The sequence below is a fragment of the Canis aureus genome, chromosome 5 (assembly GCF_053574225.1).
Source record: "Canis aureus isolate CA01 chromosome 5, VMU_Caureus_v.1.0, whole genome shotgun sequence".
NCBI classification, from domain to species: Eukaryota; Metazoa; Chordata; class Mammalia; order Carnivora; family Canidae; genus Canis; species Canis aureus.
The window spans coordinates 30,888,390-30,914,445 of record NC_135615.1 but is presented as its reverse complement, the minus strand read 5'-3'; the positions used below and the strand labels follow the sequence as shown (position 1 = coordinate 30,914,445).

The window sequence follows — 26,056 nt, the reverse complement described above, 5'->3', positions numbered from 1 at the left end:
AAAAGTGGTTTAAATAGTAAAGAACATTTATTATTTCACATCTCAAAAGACTCAGGCAGGGCAGCTCCAGGTGAATTTGTTGAATAGTTCAAGGACTTTCAGTGATGGAGATTCTGTATCTTTTGTTCTACCCCCCATGTTTTGGCTGATCAGTCTCATCTTGGTTGTAAGGAATTCTAGGCAACAAACACATCTTAAGAGAAGGCCAGGGGCCCCTGGGTGGCTCAGTCAGTTAAGTGTCTGCCTTCAGCTCAGGTCATGATCCCAGGGTCCTGGGATAGAGCCCCAGGGCCCAGCTCCTTGCTCAGCAGGGAGACAAGGGAGACGGCTTCTCCCTCTCCTTCTGCCCCTCCCCTTGCTTAGGTGTATGCGCCCTCTCTTTCTCAAATAAAATCTTTAAATTAAAAAAAAAAAGACAAGGCCATGAGGCGAGGAGATGGAGACAGGGAGAGTGCATCTTTTCTTCTAGTACTTTTTGTAAGAAAGCTTTCCCAGAGTTCTCTCTGCTGATGACCATTTACATCACATTGGCCAGAGACCATAATGAGCTTAAATTCTCTGTCTCTGTCTCTCTCTCTCTCTCTGTCTTTCACACACACACACACACACACACACACACATATACACAGAGCATACCTCCCAAGCCTCTCCTAATGCATGGGATCACCCAGTACCTAAACAAAATTATGGTTTAGGGGGATAGAAAGAAAATGGAGCATGATTGCTGGGAAAGCAGTCAACAGTGTTCTCACACTAATGTCTCATAAGTTAGTGGTCGGCCTATATGAGACTCCTGGTCTTCTGATTCCAATTTAATTTTTCCCTCTTGACATAAGTAACCTATTTGCTTAACAAATGAATATCATCAATATTGCTACTTTTTCTACAGAATCTTGAATATATCCACACCATCCTGCCTCAAATCCGTTTTGAAAAAAGGCTTACTATTCTAAAACTAGACACGCTAATTTTTTGTGTAAAGTGTATTGGATTCTTCAAATAAACTACTGGTTCATTATATGTATAATATTTCTACCTCTGCTCCTAATGTGCCTAGAAAACATACAGGCTAGCCCCCATTTTTGGTTCCTTTATTTGAGTACCTCCTGAGATTTCAAGTGTCCATGCCTCTGAAACTTCTTGACATTTCCTCGTCTTAATGAAATCCCTATTATAAATCCACTGCATGGTGTTCTAGATTCTACCACACATTATAGTACTGGTTTCTGTGTAGGTTTGTCTTCCTTTTCTACTCTAAGCTTTCATTGTAGCAATGGTTTCTCATTTGTCTTGATGAATCCAGGGTACAGCATGCTACTGTATGTGTAATAATTTTGTTTAAAGAATGGCTGGGTCGAGGGTGCCTCTGGCTCAGTCAGTTGAACCTCTCACTCTTGATTTCGGGATTGTGGGATTGAGTCTCTAGTCGGGCTCTGTACTCGGTTGGTGGAGAGTCTCTGAGGATTCACTTCCTCTCCTTCTGCCCCTCCCCTCATCTCTTTCTCTAAAATAAATAAATCTTAAAAAAAATGGATGGGTCATATACTAATTTGGAAGTGGGGAGGGATTTTGTGTTCTATTTGATTTTGTTATTTTCAACCAGTGGAACATGGATGTGGTTCTGTAATCTCTACTTTTTATTTTGAGGCAAAAGTGATTCCTATAAGCATAACTTATCTGTAACAAATTTTCTTTGGAACTTGAAGGAAAAGCATTTAATTTTGTGTGTTACTGCTTATAGAATGAATTTAGCGTTAGCCCTGGAGAGTTGTCAAAGGAGGTAAACATTACAAAATTGTACCTAATATAAATTAGATGTTCAGTAGACATTTATTTGTATGGTAGATATGCTAAAAATAGAACTATTCACTTTATGATTTAATTTTTCTTTTCTCATTTTAGCATTTATGATATTAACAGAGAACAGGACTATGTCACGAATTCTGGGGGTATACTTGGTGAAAATGAATTAAGACCACCCTCCCAGCTACATTGTCTCTTAGAGAAGACCGAGCCAGGGTTCATATCAGAAAAGAGTGGGTATTAAACCAAATGCTATGAGTTATTATTAATGAATCCAAAGTAGAATAGAACAGTACAATTTGAAAATTTCTAATTTAGATCATGTAAAATGAAAGGACTTTTAAAAATTTTTTTAATTTCTAGTGATTACAAATTTTATTAATCAAAAATCATTAATCTAAAATTAATAGGTAAAAAAATAAAAATAAAATAAAATTAATAGGTGATTAAATTTTTGAATTGCATCAGAAAAGATTCAAGGGAAATTGTCACATTTCTCTATTTGAATTTCTTTGAAATTATGATTCATTTTACTTGATTTTGAATTTAGATATTTTAAATACTAGAAGTAGTACATGCTTATGTAAGAGAAACCTAACTTGTAATAATATGTATAAGGTAAAAAGTATAAGTTCACCTTTATCCACTTCCATTTCAATAACCACTGGTTTAGACACTTACCAATTTGGTTTCCCATTTTTCTAGATCTTTTTCTATAAACTTTGAAACACATACTTTTTTTTAACCAAAATGACATTATTTGTTATTTACTTATTAGTATAGTAGACATCTTTATATCTCAGTATATACAGACTTTTTTGTTTGTTTGTTTTGATTTACTTGGTTTTTTAATGTAGTAGTTGTAAGGTGTTTCCTTATTGATGGCACTTTAGGTTATCCCCAGTGATTTTGCTGTTAAAGATGTTGGTGCATGGGGTAGCCTTGTGCATGCATATCTCCTGTACTCTCGTGCTAGATTCCCAGAAATGGCATGGTTATTAGGTATGCATATTTAAGTTTTTATTAGGTCCTGCCAAATTGTGCTGTAAAAAAAGTTGTATTTATCTTAAACTGGCAATCCCTTAAGGTCTTAAAAATAAAGGTAATACATTTTAGGATTAGATAATTAAGGAATGGGCTCTTCAACAACTATCAGATGCCTATTAAGATCAAATATGGAGGCATCAACGGCAATAATGGAGGTAGGTTGTAGTCCATTTTTAGGACATACTAATAAGGGCCCTTAGTGACAGATACTGTTGGGTTCTGAGTGTTTCTGTCATCGATGAGTGCTGTTGCATAATGCACAAACAGGAGATGTGGTCATGAAAGTCGTGGGGAGATGTAGAAGTGGCTAATTTTTGTTAGAAATATTATGACACCTAAGTTGTTGGCATTAGTTGATCTCATAATTTGCTTTCAGACCAGATGCTTACAGATTGGAAAACAGATACATGTGTCATAGCATCAGAGATTGGTTTATAATTTTCTGATCCCTCTTATTAGAAGTTAAAAAGAGAAACAGGTGTCCAAAGCAGACATTCCGTATCTCTGATGGATTTTGAGAAAGGAGGAGATTAACACAGGGTACTTTGAACATAATCCAGTTTATGTCAAGCTTTACTTAACTTTTAAGACTGAATCCACTAGGGCAGCCCAGGTGGCTCAGTGGTTTAGCGCCACCTTTAGTCCAGTGCGTGATCCTGGAGACCAGGGATTGAGTCCCACATCAGACTCCTGCATGGGGCCTGCTTCTTCTCCCTCTACCTGTGTCTCTGCCTCTCTCTGTCTCTATGAATAAATAAATAAAATAAAATAAAATAAATAAAATAAAATAAAATAAAATAAAAGACTGAATCCACGAATAACAAAAAATGTGCCCAAAGCGAGGTACTATTGGAAAGAATATGAATTCCGTTTCTAGTATCATTGTGATTGAACTTGAATTTTCCCGTGTGCTCTCTACTGGTCACTTAAGCCCTTATGAACATTCTTTCACTTTACAGACAGGTACTTTTTGAGCTTGTTTAAGGGTTTCTCTGTAGAATAATTCCATTTCTTCATTCTCTTAATGTTCTGATAACCTGGAATGTTTAAATGAAGCATGCATTTGTTCAGCAAAAATGCGGCCATTTATTTAGTGCTCGTACTGTTTTGTACACTAGTTTGCTCTTAAATGATAGTACATTGTGTAAGAAGAGATAATGTCAAATAATATCTTGATAAAATGTTCCTCTATCTCCTTAGTTATAGAGCAGGAAACTTGTGCTTTCTTGAGGGTATAACCAGGATCATTTTTTTATGAAATCATGAAAGATTCAAGATTTACTGTGGATTTCTAACAGTTTTGTTTGGACGTGCTTTTCCTTCTGCTAACTGAAGTGATTATTTGCATAAATGTTGCAAATAATCAAATATTGCTATTTGGATAATGCTGACCTAAAGGGGAAGCATTTTTAACCATATGTAGTTTTAGGAATAAAAATATCTTAGCACAAATCACTTCCTACTGTTTATTTTAAACGATTATCTCTATTCATAGTTTTACTGAGACCAATATTCCTCCTATTACTGAGACCATTGATTAATAAAGTGTTCTCTGACCACATGAATTTGGAAACACTGTGTTGGATGGGTTGTTTTTGTTTGCTTTTCAAATTGCACTGTTTTTCACAGTTTTTTTATTGTATATGTTGACCCTCAAAAATGTGGATATATGTAGTATTTGGTACTTCTGAAAGTTAAAAACTGTGTCTTCACTTTAACATCTTGTGATATTTAAGAGTTGATAATCATAGAACATTCATTTCCAAAGCTCTGACAACTTTTATTTCTTTCATTGTGAGCAACCTGTTTCTCAAATATTGAGCCTCAGAGTTTACTTAGATTTTTTAAATATTATTTTGCCTTTTTACAAATATTAAATACAAGGTTTCCCTAATTAGGATTTTTAGAGGAATCTGGATTTGCATTTGGGCTAGCAGTGCAGCTTATTTGTAAGACGGAGTCACAAATGCTTTGGCTTCCCAGTTTGTTTTGAGTAACGTAACTAAAGAGAGCCATCATTTTAATTGTTTTCCCTGTTGTTTTGCTATTTGAAACTCTTTAGAATATCCATATTTTTAAAGTATTCATATACTGATACTGAAGGAAAAAGTGAAACTGAGAAAAAGTAAAACAATTGCTATGGATCAGATGTATGAACTTCAGGATATTCTTAAATATTTCATCCTCTTTCTTGATACTTTAGTCTTTGATTTTTGATAGTAGGAAGTTTTGTTTATTAAAGCATTTTTAAGTTACTTGGATAATTAAAGTATTAGGAACAACTTAGTCCAAAATTAACTTTATTGAAATATTTTTATTTCTATGATAGTTTAGTTTTTTACTGTTGTTCATAAGTTCACTTTAATTAAGATGCTTGTCTTTCCTTTAGCTTTTGAACTTTATTGTAATTGACAGAGTTCTGGTAAAAGCAGGAAGCCATATTAATGTATTTATGTATACTCTATTACCAAAACTTCCAGTGCTCTGTATATTATTCCATTCTCTTTATTATTTATAATGTTTCCTCCCTGCCTTGACCTTGTTAAAGAAAATAGAGAAGATACAAATGTAAGGGAGTAACCAAATCAAATCATTAAATGTTATGAGAATTCATTAGGCTCAATTCTTGGTAAAGTAAAAATTTGCAATGCAAAAGGCAAAAAACCTCAGTCAAGAGAATTATTGGGTTATCAGTAAATCTGGATTAGCATGTCTCGTGGGAGGAGCATATCAGAATTTCTGGGGTAGCACATGAGTAAGGTTTGAAAAAAGCACTTTCTAAAAGTAATAAAGTGTTATTTTTGTGGAATGAAAATAAGTAATGATTTCATAATATAATCCATAAAAAGTCAAGTTCACAGATGTCTCTAGATCATGAGGAAACCCAGAGGTACAACAATTTCTTACTGTGTTTGTTGAGTGGGCAATAGTAGGCCCATTAAAAGAACCTAACAGGCTAACATGGAAGATTTGATGAGAAGACAGGAAAGGCAGGGTAAGTTTATCAAAATGTGGCAAAAGTCTAAAAAAACCTCAGAATGAGAAACATCGGTCTAAGTGATTACTGACCACCACCTTGACGTGACCACATTTGATCTATTCGTCCCACTGTGGTTGCAACACACAGCTTTAAACTAGAAGGCCTAAAGGATTTGGCAGGGTTTATTCAACTCTTGTGTTGAAAGTATTTTACCCACAATAACTCCCCTCCGTGTAGATTATGTTCTTCACATGAGAATTCTTTTAAGATCGTTACAGATGTGGCAGTCAAAACACATTGTAAGTGCCTGAGTTTTACAGGAGGAAACTAGATGAAATATTCAGTGATATTTAGTATGCAGCTTTTAACCCCATCCTTTGGTTATCTTAAACAGTTGCATTATTTTTGTTTCTGTTTTACAGTTTTTGAGACAGTGTCCTTGAGTTCAGACTCTCTGTTCCAGAGGGCAGTTTCAATTCTTCATACTTCTTACTTGGACTCTGCATCTGAGCATGGTTTTCAGTACAGTCAAGTGACTTTGGTGAAAAATGACATTTTCTTAAATGAGGTGAGGTGCTTGGTACACACTGTGTCTGTGTGTTAGTTTTATTTTAGTTTTAAAGAAATAGACCCATCATTTTTGGTATAAAAGCCTACCTAGTTCTTTTCAGCTATGACTTTCAGATGAGATAAATCCTTGGAAGGTAATAAGAATATATTCTAGGGAATAGAAAATTAATACATTTCATTAGTCCTTTAACAGGAGGACTTCAGATGATGCATTTTTAAAAATTAATTTGCAAGGCAAAATAATATGCTTATAGCATCCAATTATTCTTTCTTTTATATAGTACAAAACTTTTTACCAAGAAAAAAAAGCAAGTAATTACACTCAGGAAGAACTTCAAGAGACTTTCGGGTTTCTTCTGTTTGAAACTGAAAATCAGGTAAGGGAATTAGGTCATAGAGCATTAATTTTGTGATATTAATGTTTTTGTGATATTAATATTCTAACTTAAATATTGGTATTTCACTTCTAGAATTTTTTAAATTAATTAATTAATTAATTAATTTATGATAGTCACAGAGAGAGAGAGAGGGGCAGAGACACAGGCAGAGGGAGAAGCAGGCTCCATGCACCGGGAGCCTGATGTGGGACTCGATTTCAGGTCTCCAGGATTGCGCCCTGGGCCAAAGGCAGGCTCTAAACCACTGTGCCACCCAGGGATCCCCTCACTTCTCTAGAACTTTTAAAATTACTTTGTTGCTTTTTTGTTGCTGAGTCTAGTGGTAGTGGGAGTGATGGTGACAGCTAGGCCTAAAAGAGATTGGATTCCTACACCTTTTCACAAGCCCTCTTTAGTTTCATGGTAAATACATTTGTCAGCTCATGGTGAGATTTGGATTAATACAGCTTCCTAAGTATCACTAATGCCTTTTAATGGAGTGAATGGCATTTCTCCATTCTGGATCATTGTTCACATACTTTATTTCTTGTGGAGGTTTTTCAAGTTTCAGTTACTTAGTTTTGAGAATAAGGTGAACACTTTTAACAGTCGAGTTCCTTGAAATTATTTCATGCGTGTGTTTGAAGATGGAGATTCTGTATTGTTGCTCGTACCCAAATTGTGGGAGAAGGAAATTACTGTGTGGAGTATCTCCCCACAGATGTATGTGGCTTCCTAGATACAGTTTTAACAATACCAGAGATTTGTAATTCAACTTAAAATAATTTAATATTTTGATTGGGTTTGTGATTTTTTTTTTAAAGAACAAGGGTAGATTTGCTTAAAGAATACTTAATATTAGCATATAACAGTGATTATTTAGTAATGGGAGAAGAGTTCATTTACTTAATCATCTACTTAGAAATAAGATACTCTGTAGATTAGTGCTAAAAAAAAGCATTAAGGGGGGATCCCTGGGTGGCGCAGCGATTTGGCGCCTGCCTTTGGCCCGGGGCGCGATCCTGGAGACTCGGGATCAAATCCCACGTCGGGCTCCCTGCATGGAGCCTGCTTCTCCCTCTGCCTGTGTCTCTGCCTCTCTGTCTCTTTCTGTGTGACTATCATGAATAAATAAATAAAATCTTAAAAAAAAGAAAAAAAGCATTAAGGGAAAAGACATTTTCAAATTTAGTGATTCCAGAGCTACAATAGAAGTCTTCAAGAGAGGACTTAATCTGTGAGCTTGTTTAATTTGGTTTTGCTGGTGACATTTTTATTAACAGAAATGATAAAATTTTGTGAACTATTAACCAAACACAATTGCCTTATATATGCTTGCTTTGTGCCATAAATATATATCACATACAGGTTCTGTATTTATTTGAAAGCTTATATAGTGTTATTTCACTGTCTCTCCTAAAACTGTTATGATAAGCAAAGTACTATCTTTTATTTAAAGGCAAAGTTAGTATGTCAGCGTGGACTCTGTGTGGGCAGCAGTGCTATTACCACTCTCGGTGATCCAGCAAAAGGTAAGTCTGTAAGAAAAAAAGAATCTCTTCTTTTACAAGATGAAGTGAAGTTTAGTTAATTCCATAAGATACTTATATTAAAAGCCAGTTTTATTAATGATAAGTAATAATCTTTAGAATCAGAGCTTTAAACATAAATGAGCTTTGAATCTAAGACTTAAGATTTTCCAATAGGGGTTACATGATCAGAACTTTTTCTGAAAGGTTGGTTGGACTACAGGAGATGCTGAAGGTAGGTAGCTTTCAGTACCGAGATTAGTGTGGTCATTCAGGGCTCATTAGGATGTCTTCTAAACTATCATAATGGCAGTGGGAATGGAGAATAGACGGAACTGGCCAGACTTGGCAACTGTGGAATGTGAGGAGTAAGAGAAAGGACATACTCAGATTAAAGCTTGTCAGTTTACACTACAGTGATGTTAATAGAGAAGCACAGGAGGAGAGGAGACTGGTAGGGGAGCTGAGGAATTAAGAGAAAGGTAATCTTAAAGTTAATAATGTGGATTAGCACTAAATTTCTTTTAGCTTCAACTTCCTCATCTGAAAACAGTTAATAAAACTATCTTGTAGATCTGCTGTGAGGATAATGTGAGGCTATGTGAAGTGCTTAACCTGGGGCGAGCACCTAGTAAGCTCTCAGTTAATGGACGCTACTACTTTCACGAGTTAAATTTGAGAAATAAAAAAAAAAATTTTTTTTTTTGAGAAAGAGTGAGATTTTCCTAGGTATTTCTGGAGGAGACCCTTCTGATGGTAAAAATAGCTGGGAAAAGGTTTAGAACTGGAAGTGGAGGCTCAAGGTGGCGGGGCTGGTGTTAGTTGAAGCCAAAGATACTGTTTCACTGTTTCGTGGGGCAGTATTGAAGGAAAAGATAAAAGAGAACTGGTCCCTGTGGGACCAGTGGGTGGAGAGAGGAGAGGGAGGAGGGAGAGCAGGAGAGAAGGGGAGTAGAGGGAGGGAAGAAGGGCAGGGGAGGGGAGGAGGGAGCAGCCCAGTGGAGGAAGAACTGGGGAGTAGAGTTTGACAGAGCAGAAGACCTAGGGGATGTATTTGGGTATTTTGCACTATCAGGTGCTAGCAGTGTGGAGATTGGGGGTAGCCAGCTCCCTGCTGACCTTTTCTTTTTCACGGCTCTATCAAGATAAAATTTATATCCCCTGCAATTCACTCATTTCAAGTGTGCAGTTCAGCATTTTTAACGTATTCATAGTAGTGCTACTGTCAGCGCAGTCCACTCTAGACTATTTTCTTCATCTCCCTGAAAAGAAGTCCTGTGCTTGTTGGTAGTGATGCCCCATCCCCACCACCATCGGCCAAGGTGGCCATGAACCTCCTCTCCACCTCTACAGGTTCACCTCGTCCAGACATTCCAGATAAATTGAATACTATATGTGATGCTTTGTGAGTTCTTTTCTCAGTTCAGTGTCTTCAAGGCTCATCCACGATGTAGCTTATGCCAGTATTTCCTCACCCTTTAGGCTGAATAATATCCCATTGTATGGTTTTACCCTGTGTTCTTTTTTTTTTTTTTTTTTTTTTAATTTATTTATGATAGTCACAGAGAGAGAGAGAGAGAGGCAGAGACACAGGCAGAGGGAGAAGCAGGCTCCATGCACTGGGAGCCTGATGTGGGATTCGATCCCGGGTCTCCAGGATCGCGCCCTGGGCCAAAGGCAGGCGCCAAACCGCTGCGCCACCCAGGGATCCCTACCCTGTGTTCTTTATTTGTTCAGTGCTGGAGGGGCATTTGGTTGTTTGCATTGGAAATGCTGCTCTGTGTGTGTTCACGTACAGGTTTTGTGTAGACGTGTGTTTTCCTTTCTCTTAGGTATAGACGCAGCGGTGGATTTGCTGGGTTATGTGGTCACTCTGTGTAACACAAAATGCTTTAAAACTTACATTTTGCTCTTCTAACGGCCATAAGGGACAATAAATTCATAACCCCGGTAACATTTTATATAAAACTTTTTTTCCTTCTTATTGCTTTTCATCCCCCTTTCTTTTCATTGTAAAACATGCTAACATGGGAAGAGAGGATGGTATGATGTACCCATCCCCTTGTTTAACAGATCATGTTTTGCATTATTTCCTTCACTTGGTTAAAAAATTTGAAAGGAAATTATAACTAAATACTTTAGGTTACATTTCCAGAATATTAAGCCTCATTCTACATTAATCTCTGATTATATGGTCAATGTTAGGAGGCTGGCTTTAGCAGGGTGCTGGAGTAGAAACTGTATTATTCCTATCAAATAACACTTTGTTCTTAAACACATACAGGGGTGGGTAATCAAATAGCACTACTGGCCATGTGTGTACTAGAGTTTCTGGCTCAAATAGAAATCGATAGTTCTGTGAGTAATAGTAATATTTTATATGAATGTAGTGTCTTGGAGTTTTAAAAGTTTATGGATCTTTTTAAGTCTTCCTGAGGACCCTGTGACTAGATATCCAGGACCCAAGTCCCTCCAGCCCACCTCTGCCCCCACTCAAGTGACCTGCTCTTCAGTCACCTGGTTATTAGTAGGAAGTGAAAGACTTGACTGGAACGAGTTTATGTTCTTTCCAGGATATCACAGTGCTTTCACTGTTGTCTCGTATTTCGAGCAATGTCTCAGTTCAGGAATCTCTGTGGGATTCCCCTGCCGCCACCTGGGGACCCTCCTCTCCTGTCTCAGCTCCGACAGTAGCTTTCCGGTTGGTCTTGCTTCTAGACTCTCCCCTCTTGAGACTGTCTTAAGTGGCAGTCTGCTGCTGAAAACCCTTGGTGGACCTCTGCTGCAGGGTGTGGGTCTCACCTGAAGAGCAGGTCCTACCAATATCCTTAGCACTCAGTTCAAGCCTCCCTTTCAGCCTCAGCTTCCCATGCTTTCTCCCCTGCTCTCCACAGTTTAGAAGCCCATTCTCCTACACAGTTTAGAATCTTCTGTGCTTTCTACTTTTGTTCACTTTGTTCTCTGAGAATTTCATCCTCCTCTCTGTTTAAAGAACTCCTTTTCTAAGCAAATATAATTGCTTATTTCCATTTCATTGTGTCTTCAGATACATATGTCTGACAAATAGGTGAGTACCTACTCCATACTGGGCTGCAGTGTGGCTACAGTGGTGAGAGATCAAATGTGAAATTTGACAGACCAGCAAAATAAGCTGCTTCAAGGCAGGACCTTCTTTTATCTTCTCTGGTGTGGCTGCTGCCCAGCACACACCTGCCATGTAGCAGACCTTAGCGCTTATTGAATAAGAGTACTGACTGATTTTTTTTTTTTTTTTGCAAAAAATAACTTGAGAATCAGATTATTATAGATAGGCCTTTTCAGTGAATGATTGGGGAAAAAATAAAGTTAGAATTTACCAAGAATGTGATACTTTTGTCTCTTTGTAGTTATTGTACCCAACTAGAACATTGGTTGTCCATCAGATACATCTTGTCTTAGCTCTAATGTTTCCATACTTTTAGAATATCTCGAATTAGTTTTTAAAACATAAGCAGTTTCAAAACAGCTTAATGTTGACTTTTAGGTCTTTTGTGTTGTCTTGTTCAGTTAAGGATAGCCCTACATGTGAAATGCATATGAGTAAACAATCCTTTTATAGTGTGAATTAATCTGTATCTTACACTTTTATAGGTGTGTATATTTCCAAGTATTCAGACTATCTTCATGCAAGACCATGGTATCACGGGAAGTCTGGTTATGTTGTAATTTTTAACCTAATTAAGGTAAAGCCCGTACGTGCTTCTGTGTAATTTTTCTTTTAAAAACTAGAGGTTATTAGGCTGTGATGTTCTTGGCAGATCATTTGCTAAACATCATAGTCACCGAAGACAGCTATCCAAATTCAGAAAAGATAATTGCATTATTCTTGCTTTCCTCTAAAGACGAAGCTTTTTTGTTCATTTGTTACATGATCTATGCATATGTTTTTTAAAAACAGCTCTCAAAACAATACCTAAGGTAATCAGTAAAGTCTTCCTCTCACCCTGGCCCACAGTGCCACTTTTTAAACATTAATTAACAGAATACAAGAAGCAGCCTATGAAAACAATGTGATTACAGTCACAAGAGAGGAATTTAGAAAGCAAGTTTCATTTTCTGGTTCAAATTATTGAAATAAGAGAGCCTTAATTCCTTTATCCCTTAAACATCCAGGCCTGTTCACAGCTTTATGTGGCATCTGTAATGGCTGATCTCAGAAATGCTTAAGCACTCTCAAATAGATCAATATAAGTGAATTGAACAATTAGAATTTTTACTCAGGTAGTTCCTAGAAAAACTGTGACTCTGGAGATTGGTGGGCTCTGTGAGGATGTATTCTGTGCTCTCGTTTTGTTGTTTTTGCTTTGCTTTTAGCTTTCTTACTATCTTGAGTTCTCTAATTATGAACCAACACTACTGAGGTGTTTTTTTAAGAGTATGAACTCTTCACATTCTAAAGTTTGTCTCCAAGACCTGGAGGGAACATAGCATCACCCTGGCGTGCAGCCCACACCCACCCTCTGTCGTCCTGCTCTGAGAGAGCTACTGCCGTGGATGTACTGTCTCGGCTCAGATAACCCTCATTCAGTGTTTGGCCCTGGGGTTCTTGGCCCTGTACCCGCCCTGTCTGGTGAACATTGCTATTCAGTTTTCCCCTCTATGCTGTCAGTTCTCCTGACTTTACTGTTCAAAAGCCAGCCATGCCTGACAACATAAAGTATTGAGAGGGAGAAGATGCAGGTTGTGATTGCTCACTCAGAAGCACTGTTCATATTATTACTGTCCCTGGTGGTGCTATGAATGAAGAGACAGGACCTTAATATATATAAAAAAAAAAAAAATTAGATTCTTCCTGCAAAGATAAAAATAAAAGTTTCCTACAACTTTACCTCATTTTGGTATATATTTTGTGTATTTTTCCACATATGTCCTTATATTAATCACAACAGCTTTTAAAATCAGTATGATATTTCATTGGAATGTAACCTTGATTGGTAATCCGTGATGAAGAGAAAACCATAATCAGAAATACTGTGGCCTGTTCAGTAATCGGGCCCAGTTATCGGGATGTGTAACTTTACTGTGTATTTGTTCCTTGCTGATTTACTGGGTCCTGCCATAATAAAAGTAACTTGATCTAAAAATTATAATTGGTAACTTATTACTTCAGTTTGAAAATTTGTCTTGTGAAATTTTAAATTTTCATTTGTCACCTTTTATGTTACAATCATTGACTAAGCTAATCTTTTCAATTAGTTAGTTTTTCTTTTAAAGAAATCGTTCTCTTAAATTTGGGGTGATTCATGTACTCTTTTTATGTTATGATAAAAGCTGTGATCATTTACCCCAGAAAGATGCCCAGACGTACCAGATTTTTAAATACAACGTTAAGAGTCTCATGGATAATTAAAACTATTGTTGCCCTTAAGGTAATTCTCGAAGAACCATAGTTGTTAACACAATTTGTTTGTAACACATCCACATCCTTACTTATTAGGCTACTTTTAAATGAATCCTAGAGTAGAATTATTGCCATTTGAAGACCTCTGATTAGTCTTAATATTTTCATTCTAGGGAAAAGTCAAGTTTGTGTCTGAGAATTATACCACTAACTATACTAGCCCATCTTCTGGCTATGATTGCCACGTGGCTGCAAATACTAACAAGGTTTCTCACAAGACGAGTCATTTTCGTGCATTTGAACTGAGTCAGGTATAGTCACCTGGGAATAAATCATTCCAAAGATACATTTCTGAATCTAATGTGTTAAATGTCAGGACTGGGTGGAGTTGAGATAAACTTGGTGCTGATGGAATTCTGTAGTGCTACCCTGATAATCTTCATTTCTCTTCTTTCAGTATTACCTCTATGAACTTGCAGGCAGCACTGTTACTGAGCGGCCCAGGCAGATCTGTCCTTATGTTATTGTAGCTTTTCAGTACAGGGAACCGAAAAGGATGGCAGCATCTGCTCCTAGAAGCGTGTAAGTAATTACACACATGCTATATTTTAGTGGATCTGTTTTGTTTGCTCTTATAAATATACCTTTTCTTTTTCCCTAGATTTGAACTCCGTGAAAATGGTAAGAAATTATTTAATTAGTTCTTTTACGTTTTTTTTAATAAATGTTTGGCTCATAAGTAATTAGTTTTTTTCTTACTCATTTCTTAAAGCTATCACCTCTTTGTGGCAAGGCAAATTAATTATTCAAGGCTGTCTGCTGTGTGATATAACTCTGTGGTCCTCTCATGGTACTGTTCCAACACAACTGTAAGTATTGAGTTTGTGTCCTTTAGTATTAGTCTGGGCTTTTTTCCCCTGTCATTTGAGGTCTTGTTTGTTGGTTCTGGTGTGAAGCAAAGCAGTTGGACTTGGTTTTTGATTATAGTACTTTGGGGCAGATGTATAGAGCACAGGAAACTTAAATTCAGGTCTAAATTCTGAATTGGCTTTGAAATAGTTTTATAATCTTTGACAAGTCACTTTTGAAATTTTAGTGTCTTAATCCATTCATGAGAATATGACCTTGCAGATTGAATTGATACTAGATGTTTGACTCCCCCAAGAAACAAATTGGATTTGCCTAGATGGCAGATGTAGCAGGTCATAGACACTTAGTACTGTTGTTGAGTCTTTATTAAATAGAGTTGAAGGAGCTGATTTTGTAATTTTCTCATGATTTTCCTAGACCACTATTAACTAGAGTAGCTTTTACATATATTTGCATTACAAAGAATTATTTGCTTTTGGTGCATCTTATGAAATCTTTTATTTGGTCTATTCTTAGTTTGCACCCTACACTGTTCAAAGATAGACCTATTTTATTGAAATATAAGCTGAAAACAGGTGTGCTATTAGAATTCATTTTCTTTCTATTGATCTGTTTTAAGAGGGAGGAGTGAGTGGTATTGGAACCCCGAGAATAAAGTAAGAATTCTGTAAGTAGAGGCACCTGGGTAGCTCAGTCTGTTAAGCATCCAACTCTTGGTTTTGGCTCAGGTCATGATCTCAGGGTGGTGAGATCAATCCCTGCATCAGGCTCTGCACTGGGCATGGAGCCTGCTTAAGATTCTCTCTCTCCCTCTTTGCCCCTCCCCCCACTCCCTACTCCCTGTAAATACGTGTGTGAGGGCGTTTTCCCTCTCTCTCAGAAAAAGAATTCTATAAATGAATGGGAGAGACGGGAAAGTTCATTGTCACTGTGGAGTTTAACTAATGAGCGTTGAGAGAAGTCGTTAGATCCATTAAATGGTTAAGTTGGTTAGCATCACCAGCAGTGAGATAAATATCATGTACTTCCTGAAAGCATGCATGGAGAACGACACAGTGGCACTCGTGTGCTATTCCTGCCAATCTAATCAGCAGGAAACATCATACATACCCAGATTGAGGGGCATTCTGCAAAATACATGGTCTGTAGTCTTCAAAAATACCAAGGTCATTCAAGATAAAGACCAGAGGACTGTCCAGATTGAAGGTGACTAAAAAGACATGAACTAAATGCAGTGTGTCATCCTGGATTGGATGCTAAAACAGAACAAAATTTGTTTTCTTTTGTTATAAAGCCCCTTAGTGAGACAGTTTAAATTTGAATAGGTCTTAGATTAAATAATGGTATTATATCATTATTGTTTTCTTGATTTTGTTAATTCTGTGGTTGCATAAGGATGGCATGGTAAGCAATCCAGTATTGTCAAAAGTTGTCAACTCTTAGCATAATTTTTAGAAAATTCTCATTCCAATATGCATAGTTCTTTCATTCACCTATGTATATTTTGCTTATCTCAAAAATACATGTGCATTCAGAAAATGTGGAGATATTTGTAGACCATGGTGTGTGGGTCATATATTTGAAAATCTGTATTTCTGAATAGACACATTATTTGATTTGGATTCTGTCAATTTAAGGGCTTTTTGTTACGGTATTTTTGTTTGCATTTACATTAGGAAATTATGAAGTTGTAGTTTACATGTTTCTTAAATTGCATGGTGGTGTTTTGTCTTTTAGACCACATGAACTAGATTTTAAGTATGTAATGAAAGTGTCATCTTTGAAAAAAAGACTACCAGAAGCTGCGTTTAGAAAACAGAATTACCTGGAGCAAAAAGGTCTGTTTAGATGTAATGATACACTGCACGCCCTGGGTTCTTCCAGTTATTTCCCATTTATTTCTGTCACACGCACACACGTACACACTCCATTGTGGTTTTGTCCTAAGTGATTCGCAGAATGGCCTTTGGTAAAAGTTGTAGGGTTGCTGTGTGATGTAGTTCCTTGGAGGCTAACTAGAAACTGAAAAGTGGTTTCATCTAAGGTGGCAGAGACCAGCTTTACTATAGGACGCTGAGGGAGTCAAGCAGAGAGATGCTTACAAAGAGTTGGCAACTCATACCTGTACCTTTCAAGGAGAACAGAGGTTTTGTGGTGGTAGTTTTTATTTACTTATGTACTTCTAGCTGAAGAAAAGCAGCAGAAAACACGAGAAGGAAATTTCCTGGTCATTTAGATTAATTCATGGAACACTGATGTTTATATTATTTATATAGTATGTATTTATCTTGATAAATCCTGCAGTAGAGTCCATATTTATGAAAGCATTGTTTTCAAATACTTGATACAGTAACTTTTTATTGAGTTTTATAACAAAGACCATTGAATGTTAAATGTTTAAGAGTATTTCTAGTTCTTCTTTCATCTTTTTAACATATAAAATGAATAATTTAGTTATAAAAAAGTGTTACCACATTTTAAAATAAAAAAGGTTCTGTTTTTCTGATTTTTCTCCACAGTCTGTTGCCAAGATATATGCTTCAGGTTGTATGAGGTGGAACTATCAAACAAACAAGGGGAAAAAATAAATAAACTAACAGAATACATTAAAAATGAGCAATTGGTAAGAATCATCCATTTAAAATATTATTTTTTCCTTGAATTAAGAAATTGAGATCTGATTATTAGTTGGCTGTATCTAGAGTGAATTATTTTAGTTTGCTGAAACGATTTTCATAACCTAGTGTTTATTGACATATTCTTGACTTAATGTTTATTGTCTAATATTTTCATCCCCCTTTGTGTCTCAGTTTACTTTCATGTTGCTGGTCAGTTGACACTCCTGATTTAAAGAATAAGAAGACAATTTTCCCCAAATCCTTTGTTGTTGTTTTATGACTGAAGAATTGAGTTAGATTCCTAGTGTTTCTATATTAATCCAAGGACCACTTGTGAGATATTTCTTTAAAAGTCACCTTTGGAAATAATAAATAAATAAATAAATAAATAAATAAATAAATAAATAAATAAATAAGACCTTTATTGATCCGTGGACACATGAAGGAAAAACCAAATGCTAGTACTCCCACTCTTTCAGTATTGTAGAAAGGTAGACACTGATGAGACGTGTAACAATCCAGAGACTTCTGTACATTTTGTTAACCATTTTGTTAACTCACTGTGCAGAAGTAGATGTTGACTTTCTGTGAGTGAGTCCTAAACATCCTGAAGGAGATGTTTTGAGTGTAGGATGGCAATCTAACACCTGTGAGCCCATTGGTGGCATGCTGCACTGTCCCCATAGTAGATAGCAAGAAATCAGGAAAGGAAAATAGGGATGGTGAGTGAAGCTGTGACAGTCTTGGGGCAGTCAGTTAAGATACTTGGAGTTACGTGTGATGGAAACCCAAGCTGGCTTAAACAATAAAAGGATTGAACAGGCTTACATTTCAGTTCTAGATGATAAAGCCAGTTCAGGTACTGTCTGCTTAGGACTCTGTTTCACCTTGCCCTCTCTCATACACTAGTTTTGTCCTGTGTGTGTCCAGAGAGAGAGCCCCTCCTCACCTTTACTTCACTCTCATTAGACCAGTGTATGTCATCTGCATGTCTCTCATCTAGTAACTGACAGGGAATGAGGTGCTCTGATCCGCATAGGCCACCCCAAGCCCACCTTCCCAGACTGGGTGCAGGGTCTGTCCTGTTGAGTCCATGGTAGTGCTCAACAGCACGGAGAGAGGTGGCAGGGCTGCAGTGGATGCTGAGTGAATGTCCATTGAGTATCTGCTAGGGGGTGTGGGCCGTGTCGTTTTGCATAACATAGTCCATTTTATATTTGGAAATTAAAAGGAAAAGAATCCAAAGGTGTTTTCGGAAAATGCATTCATGAAGTGACTGTAAGTGCAAATGATCTCAAAAGTAGCAGAGACCTGGAGCACAGATCACAGATTACGTCAGGTCCTTCCTCCTTCATGTTTGTGTTTTTTCTTCTTTTATTTTGAAGTTTTTATGTTAATTTAAGTTGGTTAACAGACAGTATAATATTAGTCTCAGGTGTACGATACAGTGAGTCAGCATTTCCATATACACCCCCCAACCCCACCCCCCGCGAGGGTCCTTACAGCAAGTGCTTCCCTTCATCCCCATCACCTGTTTCTCACCCCCCCTTCCCCGTGACCAGCAGTGCATTCTCTAGAGTGAAGAATCTGTTTTTTCATTTTGTCTCTTTTTCCCCTTTGTGTGTTTTGTTTTTTAAATTCCACATGTGAGTGAAATCATAGGTATTTGTTGTTCTCTGACTGACTTCACTTAGCATAATACTCTGTGGTTCCCATGCTTTTTTTCTTGCCTCGTCACAGTACTTTACATAGACATCTCGCCACCGAGACATTCAATTCCTTGAGGGCAGTTACTGTATCTTAAGCATCTGATGTACAGAGGAAAAGCAATAAATGTCCCTTGAATAAAGTGTATGTGGACTTGTACCTACAACACTGACCTTTGAGAACAGTAGAGTTCTCTTTTTTAACAGGTTGTTAAGGACATAGATGGCTGTATTTTTCTGTGTGTAAATCGAAGAGTCTAGTAGATATGTAAAGGATTGTAAGATTTCTCCCCACAAAGGTTAAAATAGGAACTTCAGCCCTTTCATTTCATAATCTGAGAGACCAATAAGATACATATTTGTTTTATTTGCATGTTTCTTATAAGATCAAAATGTTTGGTTTTCAGTAGGTAGGTAGGTTTTACTTTTCATCTATATTACAAAACGAAAACACAGAACAATATGGAGGCTAATTGTTGTCACTTAAGCTTTTTACAGCAGTAAAAAATTAAGACAGAACTATACATGCAGCTAACTAGATACCAAAGCTATGGATATATTTAACACTGGTATATTTATTCAGTAATTCTTTCGTCAGTCCTTACTGTGTGCCAGAGCACAGATAAGACTGTTGTAAGGAAAAAAAAAAGACTGTTGTAAGATTGGACGAAACAAAAGCAGAAACTGTCAGGTGCCCAAGGGCTGTCAGAGCAGTGTAGAGTGATGGATCCTGGGGGTGTAATCATCCAAAGTCTTTTCTTCATACTTGAATTGTTACTGAATAATTTATTGATTCTCTATATTTGTAGGCTTATGACCTCTCAATCTTTGAAATAGAATGTTTTCTCGCTTTATAAAATGGTGTATTTTGTTTAGGTTTCTATTTTAACTGAAAAATTACTGTCTGAACATTGGATATTTTCTGTAATGAATTCATAAGCTTTTGAAATGGTGACCAGTGGAAAAGCTGTTATCTTTATGATTTACAGTAACAGCTTTTAGAGAACGTCCCCAGCTATCTGGAGAAAAATTCCCAGAATTACTGGAAAGATGAAAATTTCAGGATTTTTTTTTTCCTTGTGCTCAAGATTCCACTGAAGCCTATGGTAGAGAGAAATGAGAGGAAGAATTTATTTTCGTTTGTATCTTGTGCTGCCACTGGACCTAATTATGTTATTTTCTATTAGTTTCTTCTCTTAGGTTGCTGAAGGATTATTTTATTGGATGGCATCTTACATTTTTTGTATAAACATTAGCTCATGATGCTAATCCCAGGTCTAAGTCACCTTGAATTTGTAGTGGCTGAATGGTGACAGATTGGCTGCGTAGGCAGCAGTATGAATTGTCCAGCATCTCAGTGAAAAACTAAAATGTCTTTTCTAACTGATTTGTTATATAGTTGAACACTATCCTGAAACTAATCTTGATGTTCTGGTTCTTATACGTGGGCCACATGGGGCCAAGATCATTTGAACACTAAGGAACTTGCAGTTTCTGGTACTGGGAACAAAATTCTCCTGATTCTCACAAACATTTCAAGAATTGTTTTATGTTTATACTTTTCATGAGCTCACAGTCCACTGCAGAGTGTGGTAGAGGGAGGAGAGAGGGACTGGATCTTTCATTCACTTTTTTTTTTTTTCTTTTTAATGTTTAAGGCAATCATCAAATGCTTAGAAGATCGGGGGTTTTTCATCTTATTTACATCATCAGCCTTAATATCAGGAACAAGTAAGGAGAACTTTTTTGAAAAACCATTTTTAAGTATGTTCACTTTTGTTTTATATGATCACTTTTCTTACAATTTTTATTCTGTGTAGATTTTGAAGCTGAGCAGACAGGTCTACATGGGTTACATTTATTCCATCCGTCCCTTCTAGCAGGTAAGGACACAGTGATGGCTGGTTCATGGAGTCTGGGGATGTTTTTCAGCCTTCATCTTGGCGCTGGTAACATTTTTTGCTCTGAAATCACTCTTTCTTTAGCCTCCCTGGGTGATCCCTTTATCTCTTTTGCAGGCCTAGCCTTTCCTCTGAGCTTCACATACAGCTATTCAGATAATTTTGACATTTTCCCTTAGATATCTCAGGTGTTCCTCAAATTCACACCCCAAACAGAACTCCTGTGCTAGGGAACAGCTGTGGCTGGGACATGGTCATCTCCATGTGCCCGGCAGTCAGGACTTGGGGCCTTCCCAGACTCGGCTCCCTCTGTCTCAACAGCTCGTCTCTTTCCCCTTCGTCAGCTAAAGTTGACCCCTGTGAGACCAATGATTGGCTTATGGGGGCAAAAAAGATATTACTCTTACAGGATATAAATAGATACACAGTGTATCTGCGGTATTAAAATTTCAGAGGGAGATCAGGAGACAGAGTCTAAAAAGGCTCTGAGGTGGGGGGAAGATAAGAATTAAAATCAGGGAAGCATCCCTTGAGTCTGTTATTCCTGTCTATCCAGTGTCAGCTTAATATCAGCTGTTGCTCCCTCCACTCTCCTCTCGGTGGGACCTCCAGGCTTATCAGCAGTATCATTTCAGTATTTCTTTGTATAATTATTTAATACCTGCCTTTCTTGTATCCTACTGTATTCCTATCCCCTACTGGTACCAGACAACTGAATAACAAATGTCGAAGGCCCGGCTGATTCAGTCAGAGGACCATGCAACTCTTGATCTCAGGGTCGTGAGTTCAAGCCCTGTGTTGGGTTTAGTAGAAAGTACTGGGAAAAAAAAAGAAGAAGAAGAAGAAGAACATGTTTGTGGAACAAATAAATGAAAGTATAGGAGTCACTGTTTTTTGTCCTATGAGGATGTTTCCCTCAGATTTTATAATCACACTGTCTTTAAACTTAAAATTGTAGGACAGCTGGATGGCTCAGTCGGTGAAGCATCTGCCTTCAGCTCAGGTCATGATCCTAGTGTCCTGGGATCAAGTTCCATATCAGGCTCCCTGCTTATCGGGGAGTCTGCATCTCCCCTCTCCCCACCCCCACACATGCTCGCGCGTGCGCGCGCTCTCTCTCTCTGTCTCAAGTAAGTAAGTAAATAAATAAATAAATAAATAGATAGATAGATAGATAGATAGATAGATAAAATCTTTAAAAAATAAAAATTAAACCCCATAAAATGGCATATAGCATTTATTAAGCTACAACCAATACAAAAATGTTTTTAAAGTTGATTTTTAAACATTGTATTCAGTTACTCAGAGCAGAGAACTGTGCTGTCTTGGGCATCACTTTGAATGAAGCAAGACATTTGAAGTTATAAGAACATGATGGCAGTAGCTATGTGTACTTCTCAAGCATTTGTTGTATTTCTCAAGCCATGTGTGGTCGATTTAGCGGCCCCCAAGGCAGGTCTGCATGTGAGGACCACCTCAGAGGTGATGGGCTGAAACCTGAATTTGTCCACCGTCAGTTAAGCTGACTCCTTAGCTGCCTTCCAGCCCTGATCCCATATCGCCTCTCCTCATCTGTGAGACCTTGGACTGCATCCTTATTTTTAAATGTACTTCCAGCCAGCTGAGCAACACCGGTGCCCACACCACACACCATGGCACAGCACAGGCTAGTAGTGCAGCGTTACACTACTGTGTTCACATCCTCCTCTGGGGCCTTGAGACATTGTCTACTTGGGCACAATCAGAGGCTCAGAACTATGGGTACCTTAAATGCACGCTTTGCTTAAGCAGACTTTGAAAGTTCCTTTTCATAGATTATATAACAGTTTATTACAAATCATTCTGTTTCCACCTTTCCACATTCTTGAAATTATGAAGTTGTCTAGAAAAATACTTCTTGATTGTGAACTGTTGGTGCTATATAAGAACTTTTTAATATTTTTCCTTCACTTGTTACTTTTTAAATGATGACCTGCTCAAAGAAGGGAATTTTTATTTTAATGTCTAGCCACATTTTCCTGTTTATCCATATTTGCTATTCCTTTCCTTTTCCTGATACCTGCTCAAGGGCAAGAATATTCAGCTAGGACTGACTTGGTGTTTTTTGTTTTTTGTTTTTTTGTTGTGGTCGTTCTTTTAGATTTATGTATTCATGAGAGACAGAGAGAGGCAGAGACACAGGCAGAGAGAGAAGCAGGCTCCCTGCGGGGAGCCCACTCCCGGACTCCAGGATCACGCCCTGGGCCAAAGGCAGATGCTCAACTGCTGGGCCACCCAGGCTTCCCTGACTTGGCGTTTCTTAATTTTGCAGTTACTTTTTCTTTAAAAAGTGCTGTGACTCAGTTCAGTTCAGTAGACACCAGAGGCCTTTGTCATTCGTGGGTTTTTTTTCCTCTAAGAGTTACTGATGTCTTATATTTTCTAGAACTTTATTACCCACTTCTCAGTAACCTGACCTTTTCTCTTTTTTTCCCTCTTACTATTTTCCTTTAGATTATTGTTTTGTTGAAAAATTTGCATTTCAGTCAGAGAGAGCCAAGGAGAGAGAGCAGAACACAAGATTAGTCAGTTTAGTTACTTTTAAAAAAATGTTTATTTCCTTTTAATACCAATAGTTAGTTACAATGAGATTTGAAGGTTACTTAAAGGTTCTACTTTCTGTAGGTCAGCTAGTTTGCATTGTAACTTCTTTAAAAGAATTTGAAGTTAAATAAGACCTATTTCTAAAGCAGGAAATGAGCTTTGAAAAGTATGCTTGAAAGCAAATCTGCAGTGACACCTGAGCTCATGCTAGGCTCCTGGTCAGATGAGGTGGAGCTGGAGGCAGGTCTGCCTTCCTCCTTCTAACCTAGTGATTGCATTTGAATTACCCTTTTTTGGAGGGGGGAGGGTGTGGCGGGGGCTAGGGGGGGAATGTTACGTGAATACAGAGAGATACATATATTCATTATATGTACCCACAGGTCTTCTATTAATGGCTATTTAGATTCCGATTCAAAACACTACCATATTTAACCATCCCATAACTTTGTAATCTGAAACATTTTCTTCCTGAATGTTTTTGTAAAATTAAAAAAGAGAGAGACAAAACATGAGGTTTGAATGTATGTATATATGTTTTAGGGCTGAAAGAATCGAAAGTTGACAACATCTCATCGAAGGTGACACCTATTTTACCTGCCCTTAATTGTGCCCTACTAGAAGCAAAGAAGTCATTTACTGAGGAAGGAGTCTGTCCAAACATGTTAGTCAAGCACAATTTGCAGGAACTGTTCAAGGTGGACAAAGGCCCTTCGTTGACTGCTGCTTCCCAAAATGGAATTCAGGAGACTGCCTTCTTGGGCCAACTATCCAATGGCTTTGACTTGGTTCCTCCAGCGGAAAAGTGCCCTTCACAGTCTTTAACTCAGTTGAAGTCTTATTTTTCAGATCCTAGTGGGTACATTTTGGAAGTGTCTGCTGCATTAGATTTCTTGGCAGAGTGTCCTCAGTCTCCTTGTGTCTCAGATGGAATCTGTGATGCAGGATTTTCCTTAGTTATGACTCCAGATCCTGAATTTCTTGACTCTGAGGTAGAAGTAAGAAAGGAAACTGAAACCAAAAAGAATCCTGAAGAAATGGTTAAAGTAAGTCAAGGAGCAGTGGTTCTATTAAGCCCGGCATCAAATTTGAGAGTTCAGCCCAAGAGAAAGTCGAGTGTGCCACCTGCCGTGCAGAGTAAAAGGGTGAACTTATGCTGCCCCTTCCCCAAAAGAACTCCTGGCGGAGCAAGCAAGGGTTCAGACTCTCCAACAACTCCCAAATTAGTTAAAGGACCATTCCCTCAGAAAAGAAAAAGAGGTAAGTAGAATTTCTGTGGATTGTTAAATGAGCAGTTAGAAGTAGCTGTGGTTTCTGACACGGTTCCTGTTTGATTGTTGTACCCCAAGCTGGGCAGTCTCGGGTAGTTGCTAGAAACACCAACATTTCTCTCCAGGTAATTTATCTGCATGCTAAAGTTTGAGAAGCACCAATCTAGAGGACAGATGAAAATCCAGAAATAGGAAAAACTGTAAGATACCTCCAAAGCCCTCATCAAGGGCTCATATTTCATCTATAAAGTGGTTCCAACCATCACTCACTTGTTTATACTCCATTCTAAGCATTGGGGATTCAGTTTCCTTGGACGAGTAAGGGTGGAAGAAGAGGGTCTTCTAAAACCAGGGTCACCAATGGCAGCAGGAAGTGATAAATAGTCTGAACATGTATGAAGAGGGACTTAAATGCCTGGACTCCCCAAACCTCAAGCAGTCTGGGGCAAAATTTCCCATCTGTCGCGTGTATCAGTTTTAAAAATAGTCACCTAGATCCCACCATAGACCTATTGAGACAGTGACCAGTGGCCTAGAGACCTATATATTGAAACAGCTTCACAAATGGCTCTGTCGCCCCTGAAAATTTAATGAGAATCAGACTCTGGAGCTGTTCAGTATATAGTCAGATGCACTGTGGTGAATACAGCATAGAGAACAATTTTGGCTTAGAGTCATCTTACCTATGTGCAGTGTGCTTTGCTTTAAAGTGGGGAACCATGTGCTCCGTGACACCTTAGAGAAGGGGTTAGTGAACTGTGGCCAGAGGCCTCCTCAAGCATTTACCTGTTGTCTCTGGCTACTCCACACTTTGCTGTCACAGGTGAGCAGCTGTGACTGAGACCATATGGACCAGCAGCCCTTCACAGAAGAGGTGTGCTAACCCTAATGTTGGTGCTTAAAGAGGAAAACATAAGGGATATGCAGGTCTTCAGGATTCTAGATAATTAAGGCTTTACCTTGTGACTTAGCAGATAGTTATTTCTGGCTTATGTTTGAGAAATGGAGTGTGTATGAGGACGATGCGAAGTATGGCAGTAGACAGCAGTGAATCAGACCATACAAGTACTTACAGATATGTTCCAGGCCAACCATGTTGAGTTTCTTCTATATATAAACCAGTTTACTATAAGGTATAAAATAAATTATAATTCAACATATATGTTGTCCCTGTTTCTCAAATGTTTTTAATGTCATCCACTATAAGAATTGTTTCATGTTGTATAGTCCACTGCATGCAAATTCATGTGACTGAAACAAAAATTTCAAAAAATATTTACCCTAACTGTGCATACTATAATCTGGTATTTTCTATTCTGTTTCACTTAAGAAAGGATTTTGGTTGCAACCTATTAAACTTATTTTACAGTCCACTAGTGGATTGTGCCTACGAACTTGAGAAACTTGGCATGGAGTGCTGCAGA

The 26,056-nt window shown here is 37.8% G+C and overlaps 1 protein-coding gene across 6 annotated transcripts in view; it reads left to right on the top strand.

Annotated features, from left to right (window-relative positions):
* The window catches only part of TASOR2 (transcription activation suppressor family member 2), an 84,150-nt gene that overhangs the window by 20,514 nt on the left and 37,580 nt on the right, over positions 1–26,056 (top strand). For 3 of the 6 annotated variants that reach the window (XM_077897309.1, XM_077897313.1, XM_077897312.1), the window contains exons 2-15: positions 1,903–2,036; positions 6,253–6,398; positions 6,682–6,777; positions 8,237–8,309; positions 11,937–12,028; positions 13,860–13,997; positions 14,144–14,268; positions 14,348–14,367; positions 14,459–14,555; positions 16,294–16,394; positions 17,076–17,179; positions 20,539–20,611; positions 20,701–20,763; positions 23,905–24,621. In XM_077897309.1, the coding sequence (XP_077753435.1) occupies positions 1,903–2,036; positions 6,253–6,398; positions 6,682–6,777; positions 8,237–8,309; positions 11,937–12,028; positions 13,860–13,997; positions 14,144–14,268; positions 14,348–14,367; positions 14,459–14,555; positions 16,294–16,394; positions 17,076–17,179; positions 20,539–20,611; positions 20,701–20,763; positions 23,905–24,621 (1,979 nt within the window). The remainder of the gene's footprint in view (positions 1–1,902; positions 2,037–6,252; positions 6,399–6,681; positions 6,778–8,236; positions 8,310–11,936; positions 12,029–13,859; positions 13,998–14,143; positions 14,269–14,347; positions 14,368–14,458; positions 14,556–16,293; positions 16,395–17,075; positions 17,180–20,538; positions 20,612–20,700; positions 20,764–23,904; positions 24,622–26,056) is intronic. The other 3 variants (XM_077897311.1, XM_077897315.1, XM_077897310.1) reach the window with 2 other exon arrangements.